General features: G+C 40.9%; 1 protein-coding gene across 1 annotated transcript in view; it reads left to right on the plus strand.

Moving 5' to 3' along the window:
• Positions 1-382: 382 nt before the first annotated feature.
• LOC142151740 (protein FAM169B-like) overlaps positions 383-21,950 on the plus strand; it is a 31,553-nt gene continuing 9,985 nt past the window's right edge. The window contains 6 exon segments of the mRNA XM_075207700.1: positions 383-453; positions 3,768-3,841; positions 11,000-11,136; positions 13,759-13,858; positions 14,819-14,904; positions 16,762-16,939. Of these exon segments, the coding sequence (XP_075063801.1) occupies positions 419-453; positions 3,768-3,841; positions 11,000-11,136; positions 13,759-13,858; positions 14,819-14,904; positions 16,762-16,939 (610 nt within the window). The 5' untranslated portion in view covers positions 383-418.

Raw genomic sequence — 21,950 nt, forward strand, 5'->3', positions numbered from 1 at the left:
TGAAGTTACACTTATATGCAATGATATAAACATAGAATGGGGAGATCTGGTTTGAAAGAAAAAAAATAAAATATAGATATAGATATAGATAGATAGATATATATATATATATATATATATAGATATCCGTATACAAACTATATGTTTTAATGTATCAAGCTATAAGATGCTCCGGTAGTGTTATTTATGGACTGTGAAGGAAAAAGGAAAACCTACGTGAAGATCCCTGTTTCGGAGTTTAGTGGCATAACACACAAACAACATCGTGGTGTTGGCCTGATCAGAAACATTCTCCACATTCTATTAAGGATTAGCAGGAGCCTATAGCAGGATAGAGATCAGTGGGAAGGGCTGGGAGGCAGGTCAGGTCAGAGGAGGGGAGGCGAGGCCTGGGACAGGAAATGATGATGGAGCTGGCATGTATTGCAAGTCACAAAGCTTCTCGAGCAGGAGGTAAAGTGTAAACTGGGAAAAGATTAGAAACATTTGTGTCAGTGGACGGCCTTGGTCACTGCCCCAATCTGCAGCTAAGTGTCAGTCTGCAGCAGGAGTGCTTCCCATGAAAATACTTTGCATTCATGTCTACAAAGCTCGTGGAGCCAGTGTATGGCAGAGCAGCTGAGACTTGTAGTTCCACAACAGCTGGCAGGTTACCTAAGTATTTTCTGTGCCGGTGGGAATGTGTTTTTTTTTGTATTTGGCAGCATTAAAGGGATAGTTGGCCAAAGATATGAAATGCTATTGAATGATTGTCCTCCAGTGTTAGTGTACTATAAATTATTTAGAAACCCAAACATCTAAACATAAATTTACATTCCAGTGCTGAGCATTTGTTTCTCTTGGCTCACATGAAATGTCTGTTCATGTCATGCTTATTTGAAGTGACAGCTATTTCTTAAAGACATAACTGGGAAATGCTATCCTGTTTTCCACAATTTGGCCCTAAAATAAGATTGCTGAATTAAATCTATATATTCTTTTGCATAGGTGGATTTAATGTTAGAAGTTCTAAAATCTAATAGTTGTAAAATAACATGTGATGCAATCACCAACCAGAGGCTTATGAAGAATTGTTGCAGAGGGAAAAGTTTTCTATCACCTATTAACCACTTCTGGTAGTAGAGGAAAACAACACCGCCTTTGATTAACATTTTTATGAGTTTAATTGCACTTTCACTGTTCACCAGTAGATAAATGCACCCTCAATATACAGGTGGCTTTGCAACTGCTAGTGGTGTGTTTTCAAATTTCTGTAAATTTATTGATCGTAAAAAATAACTTTCAACTCTTACAGGAATACCATATCTCTACTGGTTTATTTAACAACCTTTCCCTGATGACAGGAGAATATAGAGCATGTGAAATCCTTTCTTTATCAGAGATTCATTGTTTATTATCAGAATCTCAGTATCTTACAGCTCAGAGTTCCATACTCCAGGTTTTTCACCGACTGCTGTAAAGGCTGAAATACACAGGCAGCTGTACATCCTGCCATGGATCAATTCACAACGGGGTACCATGTCCCAACTTGAACATTTGTAAAAATAGTGATTCATTTATCACTATGGTAAACAATTTAATAACCCTTACTGTATTTTTAGCAAATACCAGCGAGACAAAAAAATACAGCAAACAGCCGTCAAGGTCCATCCAGCAGCTGAAACAACTACATGTCTATTATTAAAGCGTTCACCATGGCGTGCTATTAATCGCCAAAGTAATGTAAATATAAGGTTTACAGTCGGGCACAATCTCAAAATTACAGTTCTCTAGTTTATTACTTTGGCGGGAGAGAGCTTGTTTTGCCTGGGAGAGGGAACATGCTCAATGTGCTGTGGTTCTCTACATCAGAGTCCTACTGTAAGTCCGAGCCCCATTTCTTGGTCTAGAGTGCTTACTTAAAGCACATGGGAGTCATGGATGGAGAGAGGAGCTACGCGTAATACTTGGCTGAGCATTCGGTATACTAGCGGGGCTGATATTGATGCTAGTCCCTCTTCTTGCCATATTAAGCAACTTTCCAACAGTATCTACCTAAATTCTCCAGTTCCCCTGGGCACAGATAAATAGTCTGAAATCACTTCATGTCTAGATTTTTTTTTTTTTTTTTTTTGCACCTGTACAAGCCCCCCAACAATTCACCCCAACATTTAATTGTATAGTTTTCAGCACAAATGCACATTTTTTTCCTTAATGGGAAGTTGGGACTGTGTAGAGGTGTGGACCATCTTATTGTATGAGTAAGGGGGTGTGAGGCGCAGCAATAAGTCGAGGAGCCACCATTTTGGGAGGTTTAGGGCTATCTTTATTCTGATTATCGTTAATAATAAGTGCATCTTACTTTGAGCTCAGAAGGAGTTGTGCTTCTGTTTTTAGAACACGGGGGAGAATTCAATTCCCCCTGAAGTACCGCCATGTTAAACGTATTACCGTTATTATGGTAATGTTAACCCGGCTTTCTGCTCGCAGCTCAGGGAGCTTCGAGCAAAAAGCCGGCGTTATCACTACCGTAATAACTATTTACGGGCACTATTGCCGTAATAACGGTAATAGTGCGCATGCCGCGTTGCTTTTTCAAGTAACGCAGCCAATTGAATTTCCCCCATTGGAACGTTTATGAAAACTGGTCAATGTGTAACAACTCAAAATAGTTTAAACCATACCAACCAATTTCATCCTGCCTGTCATTTGTTTAGTACAGTTTAGCAGCATCAGTTACCATACCTCTTTACCAGTTTTCATAAATGACCCCCATTGTTCAATAGAATCCTGTGTTTCTGGGGGCGCAGACACACATATTGCACCTTAGGTTCTGTTTGACAGTCCATATTCAGCAATGACAGTGAGCATGGGAGCTGGTGAGAACGAGTTAAAAACCCCCCAAATGTGTCTAAGTGCATGAAATGGATAACACAAATCTGTGCATGATAATAAGAAGCCATCTTACCTTTTTGTTAATCATTAAATTAGTAAAATTTAGATAAACATTATTTAAACATTTAAAGATAACATTGATATTGTATATATCTTCAGGCTAAGTAAAATAAATGAACTCCCACATCTGATATTTAGTAAAGAAATTTGCTTTTTTTCAGGGTAATTTGGCCTCTGGGTGAAACTGTTTAGTTTGGGGTTGTGTGATATTGTTTTACCTTGATACGGTGGCCTAGTGGTTAGCACTTCTGCCTCACAGCGCTGGGATCATAAGTTCAATTCCTGACCATGTCCTTATCTATATGAAGTTTGTATGTTCTCCCCGTGTTTGCGTGGGTTTCCTCCGGGTGCTCCTGTTTCCTCCCACACTCCAAAAACATACTGGTAGGTTAATTGGCTGCTATCAAAATTGACCCTAGTCTCTCTCTCTCTCTGTGTATATTAGGGAGTTTAGATTGCAAGCTCCAATGGGCCAGGACTGATGTGAATGAGTTCTCTGTACAGCGCTGCAGAATCGGTGGCGCTATATAAATAAATGGTGATGATGATATGCACAGCAGCTTACACTCATCAATAAGTATAAATCTGCAGTAAAATAATAATCTCTATGTAGAATTACATGTGTCTGTTTTTCTTGGAAGCTTTTAAAGAAAATTCAACAAAATAATTGTATATGTAGATTATACATCCTTCAGTATGATGTATATTATCTCAAAGTTGTAGGTCAATATCAAGTTTTTTTTATTGCAGGTGTATAATCTATGAAGGCAGAGTCCATTGCACGTAGGTTTTTGCTTGGATTCTCCAATTATTTTTTTTTGTCATTTCTTCAGGTCTCGCATAGATATCACCAGCTGCAATAGCCAAGCATCAAATATCATCACAGAAATGACAGAGAAGCTTCCAGGTGTGTAAACTACATTGTTTGTTATGGCAATTACATCAGTCTGCTAGTTCAGTGTTTCCCAAACTCTGTGCTCAGGTATCCCTAACAGCGCATGTTTTCCATGTCTCCTTGCTGGAGCACAGGTGTATGGGAGTAAAATGAAGACTGAGCTAATGTTTTAAAACGTCACATAAAAATTGTGGTGTTGACCCCTCTCCCCTCCATCTAGACGGTCAGGTTTCAGCGCTGTGCTGGAAACCCATATATCTTGGTTCTTGGGTAAACAATCCCTGTTACATAGTGTTCAATATGAACCTATGTACCCAATACAGGACTAGGATAGCCGGGGATTAATTACTAACAGGTTGACTAGTCTACAGCTTAGGGCACAAGACTTTTGGGGGGGAGGGTGCAAAATTGTGATTGGGAAAGGTAGAAATTGAAATTAATTTTAAAATATAAGGGAATAGTTGTTCTCCAAAAAGCAAGAAAATATGAAAGAAGCGTATAGTAGGGTTTTAATCTTGACTCTTCCCAAAGAAAAGGCTGAAGACAATGAGTCATCTTTGACCCTTTTAAACAGCCAAGTGGTGCGGAGTTTAAAAAACATGGGAACATAAACATTGGGATGGTGATTTTAAATTAAGGATAGCTTTGTTATTACCTACCTTGTATTAGCCTGGCGTGGAAGGCGGGGGGTTGCTATAACCATATAAGTCTAGGGCACCTGAAACCTTAACCAGCCATGAGGATTTGTGCATTGGGGTTGTCACAGTAAATTCCTTTAGGATGGGAAGACCATGTCAGGGAAGGGGGGAGGTGATACCATTCTCCCCTGCAGCTCTGCAGTAATAGATCACTGGTAATGTACGTATATCCCTCGCTGACATGTTGGCCACTGTTACAAGGGATCTGTTGCTGCAGAGATACAGAAGGACATGGATCATGTACCTCATACACCGAAATGTCCCCAACCTAAAGACAATAAAAAAAATAAAAAATAATAAGCCCCCTACAATTATGTCACAAATTATCTGTGAATTCATACGGCAAGACTTACATGTGACCCCAGAGCTACAAAAAAGATGCCATAACCCCATTTTTTAGTTTTATTTCTGCCTGGTTCCTGACATAAGCTTTCTCACAACCACCATCAGGATTTGTGAATACACGAGCAAAAGCCTTGATATGCAGGTGCTGTTTAACTTAAAAAAACAAAACAAATAAACGCACTCTCCTCACACAATCTGTGTTATCCCACGATACTGACAGTCTTTCTGCCATGTCATCTTGGATGTCCTCTCGCCAACTCAAACTCAATCTTTCAAAGACAGAGTTAATAATATTCCCACCCACCAACAAAAGTTACCTACCTGATATTTCTATTGACAACATGAAATAAATCCTACCCCGCAAGCTCGCTTCCTAGGTGTTATCCCTGACTCAGAACAATCCTTTGTTCCCCGTATTGACTCTTTATCTAAATCATGTTACATACATCTAAAATACGTTTCCAGAACACGCACATATCTCGCAAAAACTTTAATTCATGCACTTATCATCTCCTGCATTGACTATTGCAATTCCCTCCTTACTGGTCTTCCCAAATTCAGACTCGCACCCCTACAATCTATTTTGCACTCAGCGGCTAGATTGCTTTTCCTTGCAGATCGTTTTTCCTCTGCTGAGCTACTCTGTCAGTCTCTATATTGTTTGCCTGTATTTCACTGAATCAAATCTAAAATACTTTTACAAACCTACAAAGCTATCAAAAAAAGCTGCACCAACATACATCTTCTCACTTGTCTCAAAATATCTCCCAACTCGGCACCTCCGTTCTGCACAAGATCTACGTCTCTCATTCATGCTCCCATTCCTGGTTAGAGGACTTCTTTCAGGCTGCACCCACTTTGTTGAATTCCCTCCCTCCTCTGGTCTACAAACCTTCAAGCGTTCTCTGAAAACCCACCTCTTCCGGCTAACTTATAAAATTCCTCATCCACCTTCTTAATCTCCCTAGGTTACCTTACTACCCCCCTTTACACAGTTCACACAAGACAACAGCCCTCTGGCCCTTTCACCAACATTGCTGTGTGACTGGATCATATAACCCGCTAAACTTTTTACCTTTGCAATCTGGCTGGACTAATATGCAATATGTAGGACTTGCCCTCATGTATCAGGCTCCCATTGTCCTATTGATTGTAATCTTGTGAGCAGGGTCTTCTTATCTCTCTGTCTGTCTGTATGTATTACCCAGTATTGTTTTAACTGTGTTTGTTCCCAATTGGAAAGCACTACGGCATTTGCAGGTGCTTTATAAATAGATGATGATGATGTATTCAGCAAGACTTACATGTGACCCCAGACCTACAAAAAGGTGCCATAACCCCCTTTTTTTCCTGCTTCCAGTCATATGCTTTCTCACTCCCACCACCAGGAATTGTGGACACAAAGACAAAAGCATCCATTTGGAGTTATTTTTAACTTAAGAAAAAACATAACACATACTACTACTTACAACTAAAATGTGTACCTTTGCCTCTGCACCCTGTTATTCTGGCAGCCCTTGTGCAGTGTCCACATATTTGGTATCCCTATACTCGCAAGAATGTGTCCGTACAATTTTGGTTGAAACATTTTCAGGGGATGTGTAGACGAGATTGAATATCAGAGAATTGATTGAACACTGCAGAGGTAATAAGGTCGTTGAGGTGTCTGACTACTCGCGAGTGCCACGGCTGAAACATAGTGGGGGTGATACCCGGAGAGAATTCTGGGAAGTTAAACAGCGGTATCACTGGAGAAAAATGAAGAGAGAAACTGTACTATTGGGAAGAGGAGTCCCAAACCGTCCGAGTGAGAGAGATTACAGGATGGAGTAGGGTACGTTTGGGCGAAGAGCCCGTGAGAGCCAGAGGAGAGTAGACTGTGAAAGTAGACCCAGACCTTCAGTCCGTTATGTATCCATACTCTAGAGGACTCGGAGCCACACCATAGGATGGATTGAGCAAGTTGGGCACAGAGATTACAGCGACAAAAGTCAGGGATACCCAGCTTTCCTCCCTGTAAGGACCTCTGGGGGACCTTAAGGCGAACCCGGGGGCATTTGCCAGACCATTTGAAAGCAGACGTGTGGAACTAGAGGAACTTAAAAGTGTAAGGGGGGGGGGGAGGGGATGAATGGGTAGGATTTGGAAAAGGTAAAGCAGCCTAAGGAGGATGTTCATCTTAACAGCATTTATACGGCCAGTCCAGGAAATATAGAGATGTGACCATGTTGTGAGATCTAGCTTTATTTGAGCAAGAATGCAGGGAAGTTAGCCTAGAAGAGTTGTTGCTAGCATTTAGTAATATATAACGTGAGAGATTTGATTTGTGGGAGGTGCCAATTGAAGGGGAATGAGTGCTCAAGTAGCATCTTGTCCAGTGAAGGGATGTAAAGGTCCATGCATAAGAAGATATCTATAGAGTGTGCAGAGTCACAATCTTTTCAGCAGATGGTTATGAGAGATGAAGAGCACAGATCTGAAGGTAAATCATGTAGGTGTGTGCACATGAATTGACAAGCTCATCGTGAATATCAGTTGTTGGTAAAATTGTTACAGAAATCACATCTGAAGTAATTTTCTATAGCGTGTGCCCAGCTCTAGAGCTCATCAGTGCTAGAAGTTCTCATTGGCAGCTATGTGCACGCAAATGAAACAGGTAAATGCTTGGGTTCTATGGCTGATATACACTACATGGCAAAAAAGTATGTACACCCCCCCATCTAATTAGTGTGTTTTGTCCACTACAGCCACACCCATTGCTAACAGGTGCATAAAAACAAGCATACAGCCATGTAATCTCCATAGTTAAACATTAAAATGGCACTTAGGGTGTCACCTTTCCAAAATGTCAGTTCATCAAATTTCTGCCTGCTTTGAGTTGACCCTGTCCACGATAAGTGCTGTTATGTTGAAGTGGAAACATCTGGGAGCAACAGCAGCTCAGCTGTGAAGGAATAGGCCGCACAAGCTCACAGAATGGAGCCGACCACTGCTGAAGCGCATAAAACATGTCTGTGCTCAGTTGCAAAATTCACGGCTGAGATCCAAACTGCCTCTGTTAGTGTGGAGTGGGGTGCATCTGTTTATAGATATATACACTATATGGACAGAAGTATTCTGATGCTTGACCATTACACCAACAGGTCCTGTAATGATACTGTATTCAAATACATATACTTTAATATGGAGTTGGTCCCACTTTTGCAGTGATAACAGCTTCATCTCTTCTTGGAAGGCTTTCCACAAGATGTTGGAGTGTTTCTGTGGGAATGTGCCCATTCATTCTGTAGAGCATTTATGAGGTCAGGCACTGATGTTGGACGAGAAGGCCTGGATTGCAATCTCTGTTCCAGTTCATCCCAAAGGTGTTTGATGGGGTTGAGGTCAGGGCTCTGTGCGGGATAGTCAAGTTCTTCCACACCAAGCTCATCAAACCATGTCTTTGTAGTCCTTGCAATGTGCTCTGGGGCACAGTCATGTTGGAATAGAAAAGGGCCTTCCCCAAACTGTTGGAAGCATAGCATTGTCCAAAACTTGGTATTCTGAAACATTAGGATTGCCCTTCACTGGAGATAAAGGGCCTAGCCCAAACCCTGAAAAACAGCGACATATCATTATTCCTCCTGCACCAAACTTCACAGTTGGCATAATGCAGTTAGGCTGGTAACGTTCTCCCGACATCCGCCAAACCCAGACTGGCCCATGTGACTGCCAAACAGAGAAGCGTGATTCGTCACTTCACAAAACACGTTTCCACTGCTCCACAGTCCAGTGTCGGTGTGCTTTACACCACTCTATCCAACGCTTGCCATTGGCCTTTGTGATGTGAGGCTTGCATGCAGCTGCTCGGCCATGGAAACCCTCTCGCCACACAGTTTTTGTGCTTACATTAATGTCAGTGGAAGTTCAGATCTCTTCTGCTATGGAATCGGCAGAGCATTGGTGACTTTTACACAGCATGTGCTTAGCAGTTGTTAACCCCGCTCTGATTTTACATGGTCTTCTGCTTCGTGGCTGAGTTGCTGTTGTTCCTAAACGCTTCCACTTTTTAATAATATCCCTTACAGTTGACCGTGGAATATCACAGTACCACGCTTCAGAAAGACCGATTTTGTATCACAAATGTTTGCAAATGGAGACTGCATGGCTAAGAGCTTGACTTTATACACCTCTGGCAATGGGTCTGATTGAAACACCTCAATTCAATAATTAACAGGTGTGGCTAAATACTTTTGTCCATATAGTGTATATTATACTATATACCCAGCCCATGACGCTGAACAGTAATGCGGGGTAGATGTTTGACGTAAACAGTGAATACAGGATTTTTTAATACACGCAGAATAAATTTGTATGTAAGAAATTAATGTAGCTAGGTAGGGGATTTATTCCCTGTGAAAATATAGGAAGTCCACAAATGGTGTACTTCTCCTTTAAGAGTCGTCCACAAACCGCTTTTCTCGCTGTTTTGTTTTTTGCGGATGCCAGGATGTGAGCAGTGATGTTTGGTATGTGTTAACCTCTGTCACACTATAGCAATGTATTGTAGATTTCCATTTCATTTGTGACTGTGTCGATGAAATAACTGGCTGCAATAGGAAATGATCTCTGCTTCCCATGTGTTTTAGGATATGTCGGCACTTTTATCTAACACCAGGTTTGCTGCTCCCCCCCCCCCATTCCTCTATGCGAGTGCATTCCTCACAGCAGAGCTGAATTCCGCTGAAACAAATGGAAGGAAGCTGATATCCGAATGGGACACTTCAATTTCCAAGGGAACGCTTTGTTAGATGGAGGGAGGGGGTTGTTTACCAGTTCTCGCCTGTTTTAAGATGGACTCTGCAATGTCTGGAATCACCCGCGCACACACTAGGCAGCGCTTCTAAATGTACCCTCCTTGTGGTTTTATGGTACCTCGTGTACTGTGCTCTACACTAATTTACTAATTATTTTCGTTTTAACTCTATGTGCTTGGCTATATTTATGTGGTATCTTTCCCCATTCTTCACATATCTATGTTATTTTATGCTTTTAATTTACAGTGAGTTAGATGAATTATTATGTACTTAATATACATATTATTATTTATAGTTTTATTTTTCTTGGAGAGGTTCTTGGTGGACTTATATACTAGAGAGACTTGGGGCTAGATTTACTAAGCTGCGGGTTTGAAAAAGTGGGGATGTTGCCTATAGCAACCAATCAGATTCTAGCTTTCATTTATTTAGTACCTTCTACAAAATAACAGCTAGAATCTGATTGGTTGCTATAGGCAACATCCCCATTTTTTTCAAACCCGCAGCTTAGTAAATCTAGCCCTTGGGGTCATGGAAACCCTTTGAGATCTGTTATTTGCCTGTGAATGCTGTGTTTGTCATTGTTATGAATATTGCCCTAAACCGAATCTATAGGCTGCATTTTCTACTATATTGTTTCTGCCTACAAAATGGTCACATTTGTGCAGCTCACAGTTGCACTTCAGCATAATGGGCCTGATTCATTAAGGAACTTGGGCAAGAACTTGAGTAAGTTTTCTTACTTAAGTTTTCTGGACAAAACCATGTTACAATGCAAAGAGTGCAAATTAGTTTTCTATTTTGCACATAAGTTAAATACTGTTTATTTTATCATGTAGCACACAAATATCAACTTTAAATTTCAGTGTACAAATAAGCTTTCAAGTATTTGTGTGCTCCATGAAAAAACAGTCAGTATTTAACATATGTGCAAGATAGAAATCTAATTTCCACTCTTTGCATTGTAACATGGTTTTGTCCAGAGACTACTTACTTACCGTACTCAATTTTTTACTTGACTTTCTTCAATGAATCAGGCTCAATGTTTTTATTGACTAAATTGGTGACTAATTTGCTCCAATGCTTTATTATTAAGTAACATGGAACAAGGTAACTTTTTTTAGTCTTGCATGGATTCAATCAGAAATAATAGTAACATTTCAATAAATAAAATTCTAATTTACTGTGAAAATATTTGAGACACTTTTTTTTTTCAGGCAAATATTTGTTTTAACCAACAAAATGACTGATTTCACTTAGGATTCTATTCCCTAACAGTTATGATATTAAATTATTGAACAAAGTATGTAACACAGGATGTTATTTTGTAGAACACCGCTGCCCTCTTGACAGTTTTAAGCCGTCAGATTTGCGAAGTTTGCTGGATTTGTCGGCCCAGCACTACTTGCGTATTACCCAGCAGAGCGGACTCTGTGACGAATACTACTCCTGCCCAGATGGCGAGAAGGCAAGTTTATGGAATGTGGGTTATAAACCAGTAGTACATGTTGCTGTCTTTGTTATAAAGCTGTATAAGTTGGCTTGTAAAGCGCTACTGAATTTGCTGGCGCTATATAAATGGAGGATGATGATGACTAGTACAGAGCTGGTGCGCTGATTACAATACCTGCAAATTGCATTCATGAATTTCCATTCGAGCAGAGCAGCTAATGGCCTTCAGACTGTACTTTCATGGCTGCAATTTATGCTGTTGCTCTGGTCCTGATCTCTATATCTAATTTCCAGTTGTGCAACTTTAAGTGAATGTGTAAAAAGGCCCACCCAACGAGTCCAGCTCTGTCATCTATAAGTAAAGAGACCCCATTTGAACCATGGCAGTTTTTTTTTTCTTCTTAGAAAACACCCTGTTTTAGAATCCCCCCACGTCCCTTGCATATTTTCAGTGCTTTAACAATATTCTGTTGAGAGGCTCTTCCTAAACTGAGCAGGAATTCTTATGAAGCCTTAGCTGCTTTGCATGCCTGTTAGCAGCAGAGGTTTAGAAATTAGTATTTCATTTCAGTGCCCTCTGCTGACTGTGACTGGTCATTCACAGATTTAGCATGCGTCAGATTTGTCTTTTAATGCCGGGTGAATCTGACGACATACAGTGATTTTGCATGTTTAAAGTTAAACACTAAACCACTGATTTATATTTTCTATAGTATGACTACCCATTGCCTCCTCTTAGATCTCCATTCAAACGAAATCTCAGCGTGTTTTTAACACCAGCCATTTTGACTGTTTCATAAAGCGCAGGTCACCGCCCGAAAATATGGGGACCACAAGGCACCCCTGAAATACCTCTGGCAAGACTCAGTGCTGCCAATAATAAATAATTAACAAAAACTTCATTTAATATTAAAATCATCGATCTGTTATAGTTTAAATGGAAATTATTTTTGTATCTTTTTTTTTTCTTGATCAGTCCTAATCTAAATGATAGGGGGGGGGGGGGGGTGGGGATACCACCCCAAAATCCCCATAAAAAAAACACCTGCTCAGTGACCACCATGAAATGATCAAAAGTGAGGATACCCTGGTACTACCATTCACTGTCCGCCAATAATAAGTGTTGTGGGATTGGAGTCTTGGTTGATGGCTTTTAATCATTTCCCAACAGTCATTTTGTAGTAAGCGGATAGGTTGTTTTATCTATGGGGGCTTTTTGGGCTGAACATGGTCCCAATCGTGTTAATTATCTTGGCCCCACCACCCAGGGAGGTTGAGAAGAGTCTCGGCACTGGTACCTTTGGAAGGGGAAGGTGGTATGCTATGTATTGTGCCCCCCATAGTGATGTCTGCCCTGTGTTGACCAGCATGCCCACAACCCCACCCCATCTTGGTCAAGGTCTATGTGTTTTAGTGGAAACCAGTCCAGACTGTCTAATGCTTATTTTATGATCTCAGCATTGATAAGTCACTTTTCAGCTGTTTTTTTTTTTTTTGCAAGTGACTGACGGTTGCCTCACTCAGTCCGATGACATACTTTGATTCACTAGGCATATTACACATGAGCTGAATTCTTTGTATTCATCTGAGATGCATAGTACAATTCTCTCCAATAATGCATTGAATTTCAGTATTATACTTTGGGAAGCACACTTAACACGATGCTACGCGTTTCATTAACGCGTCAGCAAGTGCATGTTTAACAACAAAACGCTGTATGATAAAACTACAAGTGACATTCATGCGATTTGTCGATGCAACATTCCCCAATTCTGTAAAATAATCATCTTGCTTCATCTACGTTCGTGCACAGCCTGCATTATAGTCATTGTAGAATATTTGTTGCACTTCAATGTCAAACACAAAGTCACATATGAAAGCAAAAAGTGCAGTGGAAAGCCAACATTTAGTTTACTCCATTTGATATCATAGAGATATATTGTGGAGACAATGTAGTCTATGCCATATAGTACAACTACAGCTACTAGAGTTTTCTGTTCACATTAAACACATAGACAAAGGAGTAATTAAAGACCTGTATAGTTGAGTGTTGCAATTCTCCGTGGCAAATAGGTATCCCCATTAACTGGTATTAATTTTCTAAATAGGGAAATGTCTATTATATAATTGTGGAGGAGTCTGAAAATGTTCTTAAAATGTCTTTCATGGAAAGACTAAATAGTTTTACACAATGCTCCATACTTGTCTCTTTTTGTATTCTTTAGAAAGTGTTTCTTAAGAATATATATATATTTATTTTTGTCATTCTTTGTTGGGCTCAGTTGAAAAAAATAATAATTTGTACTTGTATTCCATAAATTATATTTTATTGTGGTATTTTCTAAAGCATAAGCATAAGAAGAGACAGGAAAAAGACAATATAACACTATAGAATAAAGAGTGCAAAGGAGGACAACACTACAGACAAGGCAGACTTTCCGTTTAATAGAATACCCCCCCTCCCCCCCCTCCAAATGAATAAAAATATTAATATCTGAAAATTTAAATAGAAATAAATCACAATGTTACTCGAATTAATGGATTGGGTCAAGTAGATGAATGTGTGGCATACACCAGTCTTGAATATTTCACATGTGTGAAGTCGATGGATTCACTAAAACACTATCTCCTTTTGCAGATAAAGGTAGATGAACACTCTGTTCTGTGTGTGCCATTGTACTGTGATGAAGACTCTCAGAGAATGCTGCTCTTAGTAAACCCGAAGTAGAGAGACTTGGGTGCGGAATTCCTTTTGGTGTCTGATGGTTTAGTGTGTATGTCTGGGGTTCAGGTCAGTGGTCTCTGTTACAAAGCTCACTGGACGGACACCACAAATCACTTTGGTTTGGCAGCGCTACACCTAGGTGACCTGCTGAACGCACTTCATGGAGCACATCTGCTCCTCTGCAAACTGCGCCTACGTTGGAGGGAGGCAGAAAAATCGTAAACTGTATAACTCCCATTAAAGGCCAACCACCTGCCCCTTCCCAACCTCTTCTTTCAGTAAATGTAAACCTGTTTTTCTCCTAAAAAAAAAAAAAAAGTACCATATGACTTAATTTAATCATCAGAGGTAGATGATTTTGGCACGGTCTTTATTCCATAGGACACTTTATGAATTTTTAGGCTTTTTTAACATTCAGTGCTTCTGTGTTGAAGTGCGAAAAATGTCTCCCGATAAAGTCTGGAATGAGACCAGATCTCCACCAGTTCAGAGCTGGTGCAAAATTCAAGTCATTGTGCAGAATAAAATTAGATTGTGCCCTTCCACAATACAAGGAATGCCTGTAAACGCGCTCCCTCGCAACCTCTATATTTCAGTTTTCATTTGTCTTGCTGCGCTCGCTTTGGCACTGCTCTGCAAATCTACTCTGTACTTTGCAAGAAACCCCCTAACCCCCCCTACCATCTCCTATCGGCCAGTGTAAACTTCCATTCTCCAGAAAACGCTGTCCTTTTGTTCAGCAAACCAATGCACTTTGGCAGAGCTCTAGGTGCACCAGTGTATGACGTCACCAAATATGAATCTGTGCTTTCTGAATGAGGCCCAGTATGTGCGGGATACAAAGAAGATTGTAAGTCATGAAACTTGTTGAAAAACCCTTAATGTTCTCAAATGCTTAAATCACATCAAACCCTATCTTCTTTCCTGTAACGTGTACAGTATTTCTGTAACCCCGTCGTGTTTGTCTTCCCAGTTCTTGCAGTGTATTTGAATGACAAGTGGTGGGATGTAGATGACATCTTGCAGTCATGTGTTCCAATCCAAGAGGGTCTTAAACAGGTGAGTGTTATTATTTCAGTAGCTTCTTTCAATAATGAGAGCAGAATTGTATTTAACCATACCGCTCAATGTAAAATTCTTATATCACATGCGTGCATTCTGACTCATCCGCTGGAACTTCATGCATTTAATAGACATGTTCCTTATGCACCCACAAAAACACTGGCACCTTTAGTACTGATATTATTTGATGACTTATGTCCCCCTGCAGGAGTAACCTATATTTATAGAACCACTAATATCGAAAATAAAAAGTTGATGGAATAAAAAATGGCTTCTTGTGACATTCCCAAATATTCCTGCATGCGCCTGTACCACGACAATCTGACATGGTGTGTGCAATGTATTTTTTTGGACAAGTTCATGTATTTGCATTTACAGTGGTGTAAAAGATTGCCCCAACCTATATGAGGCGTTGGGCATATCAAGGATTTTCCTTCATTTTTTTGCACCGAGGTATAGCAGCGAGATTTAATTTTACAGGCAGGAGGGTGCTCAGCCCTTTTCCCCCTGCAAAAGGTGTTGAATTCTATACTGCCTCTGAGATCCCAGAGATTGATTGTATACTATACTGATGTTCTAAGCACTTTACATTTTAAAGATCATATCTAGACACACTTTAACCAATGTAGTAAAAAGCTTTAAACACTCTAAAGAAGCACTTGTAATAAAGACAGTCCCGACATCCTCTGAGAATAATTTTAGACATGAATTATTTTGGGAAAAATAACATAAAATTAAGGGGCAGCACAGCACGTTGGCTAAGTGGTTAGCACTACTGCGCCTCAGCGCTGAGGTCATGAGTTCAATTCCCGACCATGGCCTTATCTGTGTGGAGTTTGTATGTTCTCCCTGTGTTTGCGTGGGTTTCTTCCGGGTGCTCCGGTTTCCTCCCACACTCCAAAAACATACTGGTAGGTTAATTGGCTGCTATTAAAATTGACCCTAGTCTCTCTGTCTCTGTCTCTGTCTCTGTCTCTGAGTTCCAATGGGACAGGGACTGATGTGAATGAGTTCTCTGTACAGCGCTGCAGAATCAGTGGCATTATATAAATAAATGATTATGATGATAAAATTAGACATGAATGAAGAGGTAGGGCTAAAGTGGTAGTAGCCTGGACATATAAAGAAGCACTTCAGGTCTACAGGTCCTGTGTTTCCTAAAAGACCATTTTTGTCTTGTCATGAGCCATTTTAGACTTCAATAGGCTCTTTCTTTGCACGGAGAAGGTAGGCCATGCTCTGAAAAGCTCTTCTCCCCCCCCCCCCCTGAACAACATCCTTATCTCACGTCGTTCTAGATTTAACAACCTTTAAACATTTACATAGATTTTCATTAACGCTAGTTTCATACAAACCAAGTTATATACACACAGTGAGGCAGGCATTGTGTGTGCTCAGGCAATATTCCTGAAAGTGCAGCCTATGTAGTGACATTGAACCGCGAGCCACTCATTGATGAATTTATTGGCTACATTGTCATAAAAAAGGAACTCTGTCCATAAAATAGCTGCTTCCATTGTATATAGACATTGGGTACATTTAAATAAACTTTGCAATAAAACTTTATACGCTTTTGTAGCAGCCAGCCCACAATTGCAATAGATTTCCAGAAGTGTGCTTTCCCATAATCTGTTGTCAAGGCTGTATAATCCGTTTAGCTGTAGCGTGACTTGCTTTGACTGATCAGGCGCCCTAATGTTATTTCTCTTGTATTTGACAATTTTCTGGAGACCCTGATGCATAGATAACCTGTATGTTAGATATGACACTTAAGTGAGAATTTTTCTTGTCAGCAGCTTGTGATTCTTTGGAATTAATACTTTCCTTTAACAATCATGTTTGTCATCCCCCCAGGTTCAGACATGCGGAGAAAGGCTTGTCCTCTTTGTCCTGAACTGCTTGGTGTGTGGATTTGTGGAGGGGAGTGGCTCAGAGAATGGAGTCTGTTTCCTTCCACACACTGCAGGGGAGCTGGCTAAGATCCTATGGCACCATGGAGAGGCTTTGGCATTTTATACATACAAAAAGAAAGGTGAATTCCCAAAATGTCACTTTATCCATATTTCATTTCCCTTCCTCTTTAGTGTGGCATCTGTCATGTCGTGTGTGACTGCTTAACTGCACTGGGAAATCATTAGATGTGCAAAATGTCCTATTAGTTAAAGGACTCTATAAATAAGATATAACATCCAGAGTATGGAAATATGAGTTTTAAAATATTCCCATAACTTGAGGTAATTGAAATTGGAACAGCGTTTCCAATACATCCCTGACCTTATTCTTGCTCTGTTCTGCTTTTGTTGTAAAGGGCAGAAAGGTGCATCACAAAAAGAAATGAGTGTATATCGTACACTGTGGAAGGCTCATGCTGTAATTCAGAGCATGCTTATTGTGTTCAAGCGGGAGACAACACAACATTTCAGGAGTCTTTTCATCATGCATTAAAACCTGACGTATGGGGTAAGACCCCCAAAATGTTGTGTTGTCTCGTTTTGATGCAATAGAGAAGGAGGAGAAAAGAGATGTGTCCTCTGTTGCTATAGCCCAGGCATATCTATAGGAAACAGGAGCCATGTTGTCTCCTCCTTTTTACTGGCTCGAAGCAAACCTTGGAAACAGAGGACAAAACAACTGGGGGTAGTTCTTTGCGCCATAATTTGCATTTTCCAGCCTCACCCTCTCATCATCCGGCTCAGGAATGGAAACTGCCAGCTGATCAGGATGTGGAGAATAGTGATATACTGAAGACAGTTGCCCCAGATGGATTGATCAACTGTGGAGGTATTTACCAGTGCACTTTTTGTACCAGAAATATTACAGGTACTGGTCCTGGCTCAGGGGAAAGTTTTCAGGGATTGTATACTCTGGTGAAGGGAATACCTTGGTTTTGAAAGGTTAATTGCCTTCCAATTCATAAATTTCAAAATCCTTACCCACACCGTTCTACGAGGTCTTCGCCCCTTTTCTTTTGTTTTATACTGAGGTGTTGTTAGGACCCTGTACTTCATTAAGTGTTAGGCCTTCAGTACATCTGTGCTACCAGAGGTGCTGCTGTTGTACCTGGACAGTTCTCTTTGCCTGCTAGGGGTTAAGCCCTCATCTGAGCTGGATCATGCTCACCTGTGTCTGGCCTTTCCCAGCAAACTGTGCCAGTTTGTTTGTCTTTGCTGCTGCTGTTTCCTCAGTGTACTCCTGTGTTCTGATCCTGACTGACTTCCTGGTAATTGACTCCTGCTTGTTCTACGTTCTGCACCTCCTCTTGTGACCCAGATCCCGGCTTTGTCCTGCCCTTGCTCCTGCCTATTCCCTGGTACTTTTGTGGATTTCTGAAGTCTGACCCCTGGCTTGTCTGACTCTCCTTTTACCTGATTATCCAGCAAACACTAGTCTTACCTGCTCCAGTGACTAAACCAGGTCATCTGTTGTGCCTGGGACCCTGCATCTCCAGCCTCAGAGCACAACCTGTTAATCCTGCTACTCTGTGCTGCAGTTCGCTACTTGTGTTTAGGAATCTGCATTTACCATTATACCTGCTATTTTTGCCATCCTGAACCTGTTGCCTCTATGAACTAAGTTTGCCAATAAACATTCACTACATCTGTTTCTGTGTCGTCTGTGTACACCTGCTATTTTTGCCGTTGGAACCTGCTGCTTCTACAAACTGAGTTGCTGTTTACAAATTGACTGCACCTATTGATTTTCTGTGTAACTCTACTATAATAAAGACATTTGGTTTCACAAACACAACTCTCCATGGTTCTGTTACTGGGAACCCTAACAGGTGGCTAGATTTTGTATTTGTGCTTCATTATCATATTCTCTTTTCTATTTAAAGGGTTACTTTTGGAAACACAGCGGTAGACTTTGTGGGTTTGGTAGAAGACTCTTCTAAGGGGTACAAATTCATATTGATGGTTGTAGATCACACCAGAAACACAAAGGGTGTTTCTATAATGAATTGTCAGGGCCAGACAAAACTAGGACAAACCCATCTTCTTTTTCTGTTTACTTTCTGTGAAGTGCCACAATCTTCAACTGTGAGGTGCAACCTTTTAGGGATGCAAATGTTTTACTGTATGTTTTAAATTCTACACAGAGGCAGGATTGCCAGACTAATAGGATGGGAACGGTATCAAGTCCGGCTCATGCGAACATAAAATCGCTCTGTATGCAGATGACGTAATACTGACTGTCACTAATCCTCATGTTGCCCTGGCGAACTTTTTCCAAGAAATCCAAATGTATAGTAAGCTGTTCAATTATAAGATTAATGCTGACAAGTCTGAAGTCCTGGATTTAAATGTGCCACCCTCTGTCATTCAGACATTGAAAGTGAATTACAACTTCCACTGTTAGTCCCAGAAAGTCGAATATTTTAGGACATAACTTACCAAAAATTACTCTCGGCTTTATTTGGCCAATCTCCCCCGTCTTAAGGTGAACACTCATCATACATATTCCCGCCCCTTACAGCAAACCCTCGCTATATTATTTGGGCTGGATGTAAACGTAGAGTTCATATACACATCCTTCATCAACATCAGAAATCTGAGGACCTGGGTGTTTCCCATCTATGAAAACATTATCAGGCTGCACATCTTTCTCAATGTGTTTTATGGCACTCCCGCCACACCACAGAGTATGGGCGGTATCGAATCAGATGTCTTGCGCTTATATTCTCCATATCCCATAATATGGGTGCCTCCCAGTCAAAGAACTAAGGTGATTAGCCTCATCCCCACTGTTAAATTCTCAATATCTATATGGGATCACGTCACACGAACACACTACTTGTGCTCTGACTTCTCCTTATTGGTCCCTCTCTGGAAGCTGCGTCCCCCCCAGGGCAAGAGCACCAACTTTTAACTGAACATGCTATAATCTCCTATTTGTTTGGGATCTAGCTCCCATGTGCTTTTTCCTCACTTTTGCAGCTCTCAGCACATCATTTGCTCCTTCCAATCGAGTATTTTATCAATACCTTCAGATTCTGCACTATTTTAAGTCCCTTAAACTCCCGTTGCATTCCGAACAATGCTCACCCCTGGAGGCACCGTGGTTTACCTTCCTCGAAAGGTCTTATCTCCACTGTATATCAGCTGCTAATACTACATAATCAACCTCCTTAGGAACCGCATGAGTTGACATTGGAGAGAGACATGGGTGAGACTCTGGACATTAAGGAGTGGTCTAAAATTCAACACAACCTAGGCAAATCCTCCATATCTGTTTGAGTGAGAAAAATTCAAACAAGATCTTCTACAGATGGTACTGGATCCCCACCCGCATACATTCAATTTTCCCTTACTACTGTTGGCGAGCATGCGGTCAGCGGGGCACCGTGTTGCACATATGGGGTCCTGCCCGAAAATACGCTCTTACTGGCAGGGAATTCACCCTCTCGTTGAATCGATAACTGATGTCCGTATACCAGACTCTGCACTATACACGCTGTTGCCCAGACCCATCCCCGATACCCCTCGTCCTGTGCAGAAATTAATCCACTACATTCTGAACATGATGAACTGTCTCATTGCAGCTCACTGGGAAAACGGTTTTCCACTCTGTATGTCCACTACCATACAAAACATATGGTCCACATACCGATTGGAGAGTATTACGGCCACCTTACATAATACTCCTTCCACCTTTCCAGCTGTATAGACTCCGAGGACAAACTTCTATGAAGCAGACCCTCCACTGGCCACTGCTTGATCTCGTATGACTACTATATCACCTCCTACCTCAAACAAACCCTTAGTGACCTCTCCCTCCTTTCCGCTTCTTACCATCCCTCTGCCTATCCCTTTCTCCCTCACCACACCTGATATTCCTCTATTCGCATGTGATATTCCCCTCCCCATGGTTTCTTATATCTGTGTCCCTTTTTATCTTTGAATATCTCCCCATAACCCGGCATTGGAATATACTCTGTTCATTCATGCTCATATTTGTGATATGTTGTTTTGAGTTGTGTGTGCTTATGGTTTCCTTGTATGTAATCCCTTTGCCTATAAAACTCAATAAAACAGTTATGTTCCAAAAAACCCCAAACATAATAAAAACATCCCTTCGTCACACTGTGTTGGTGCAGATGTCCCAGCAGACCCACTATGGTGTAGATTACTAAGAGGAACGAGTGTAGCATATTAGCTCATTCTATTACTACCCTCTGCCACTATAAATACTGTTTACATTGTATATAGTTTCTTCACTCCCACTCTTCATCCTCCTCTGTGTTGCTGTGTTTGGTTTTCCTACACTTGGGTTAAATAAAGCCGCTGCTGAACTGTACACCTGTCTCCGGAGTCCTAACTCAACCCCTGCCAAACATATAAATGCTTAAAATTATACTGTTATGTAAAATGTAAAAAAAAAAAGTCCCTCTCTCTCTTTCTCTCTAGCCAATGAAAATCCCGTTGAACTGTGCCAGAACTTAATGATGTTTAAGTGACCCCTGTTGTCCAATAATGACATGTTTACCCTCAGTCTGAAGTGAGATGTCAGCTTGCAAAACATTGTTTGTGAGTTGCCTGTGCTGCATTCCTGCTTGGTGGTGTCAGTGTTTTTAACAAACAGGGTCTTTATTTGGCAGCAAGGTCTCCTCTGGCTTCCCCTGTGCCAAGGCCAGCATTAAAGCAGCAGAAATAATTACCTCCTGTTGACTGTCTCATCAGGCCGTGGTGACAATATCCGCTGAGTGCTTCAACAATACACTCAGTCTGCTGACTTACTCAACCGTACAGAAAATGACCTGCTAGTCAGCTCCATCTTTTCTAACCCTGTCCCTGGCTTTCAAAATACTTGACATTAGAGGGTTAATGTCCCCCCCCCTCTTTCCTCCATAACTATTTCTTAAAGCATTACTCATATGGCCATGCTTTTTTTTTTTCTTCCCATGAGATATGTGAAGGTTTAAGAAAACTACTGTGGCAATGAATTTAATATGCGTAATTATAGTGTTTTAGTAGGAAAATAAACGGATAAACAGCGTGCATGCTAATTTATTTAGTCACACTTGCTGACCTGTGGATGGAAACTAG

Source organism: Mixophyes fleayi, chromosome 4 (genome assembly GCF_038048845.1).
Source record: "Mixophyes fleayi isolate aMixFle1 chromosome 4, aMixFle1.hap1, whole genome shotgun sequence".
Taxonomy (NCBI): Eukaryota; Metazoa; Chordata; class Amphibia; order Anura; family Limnodynastidae; genus Mixophyes; species Mixophyes fleayi.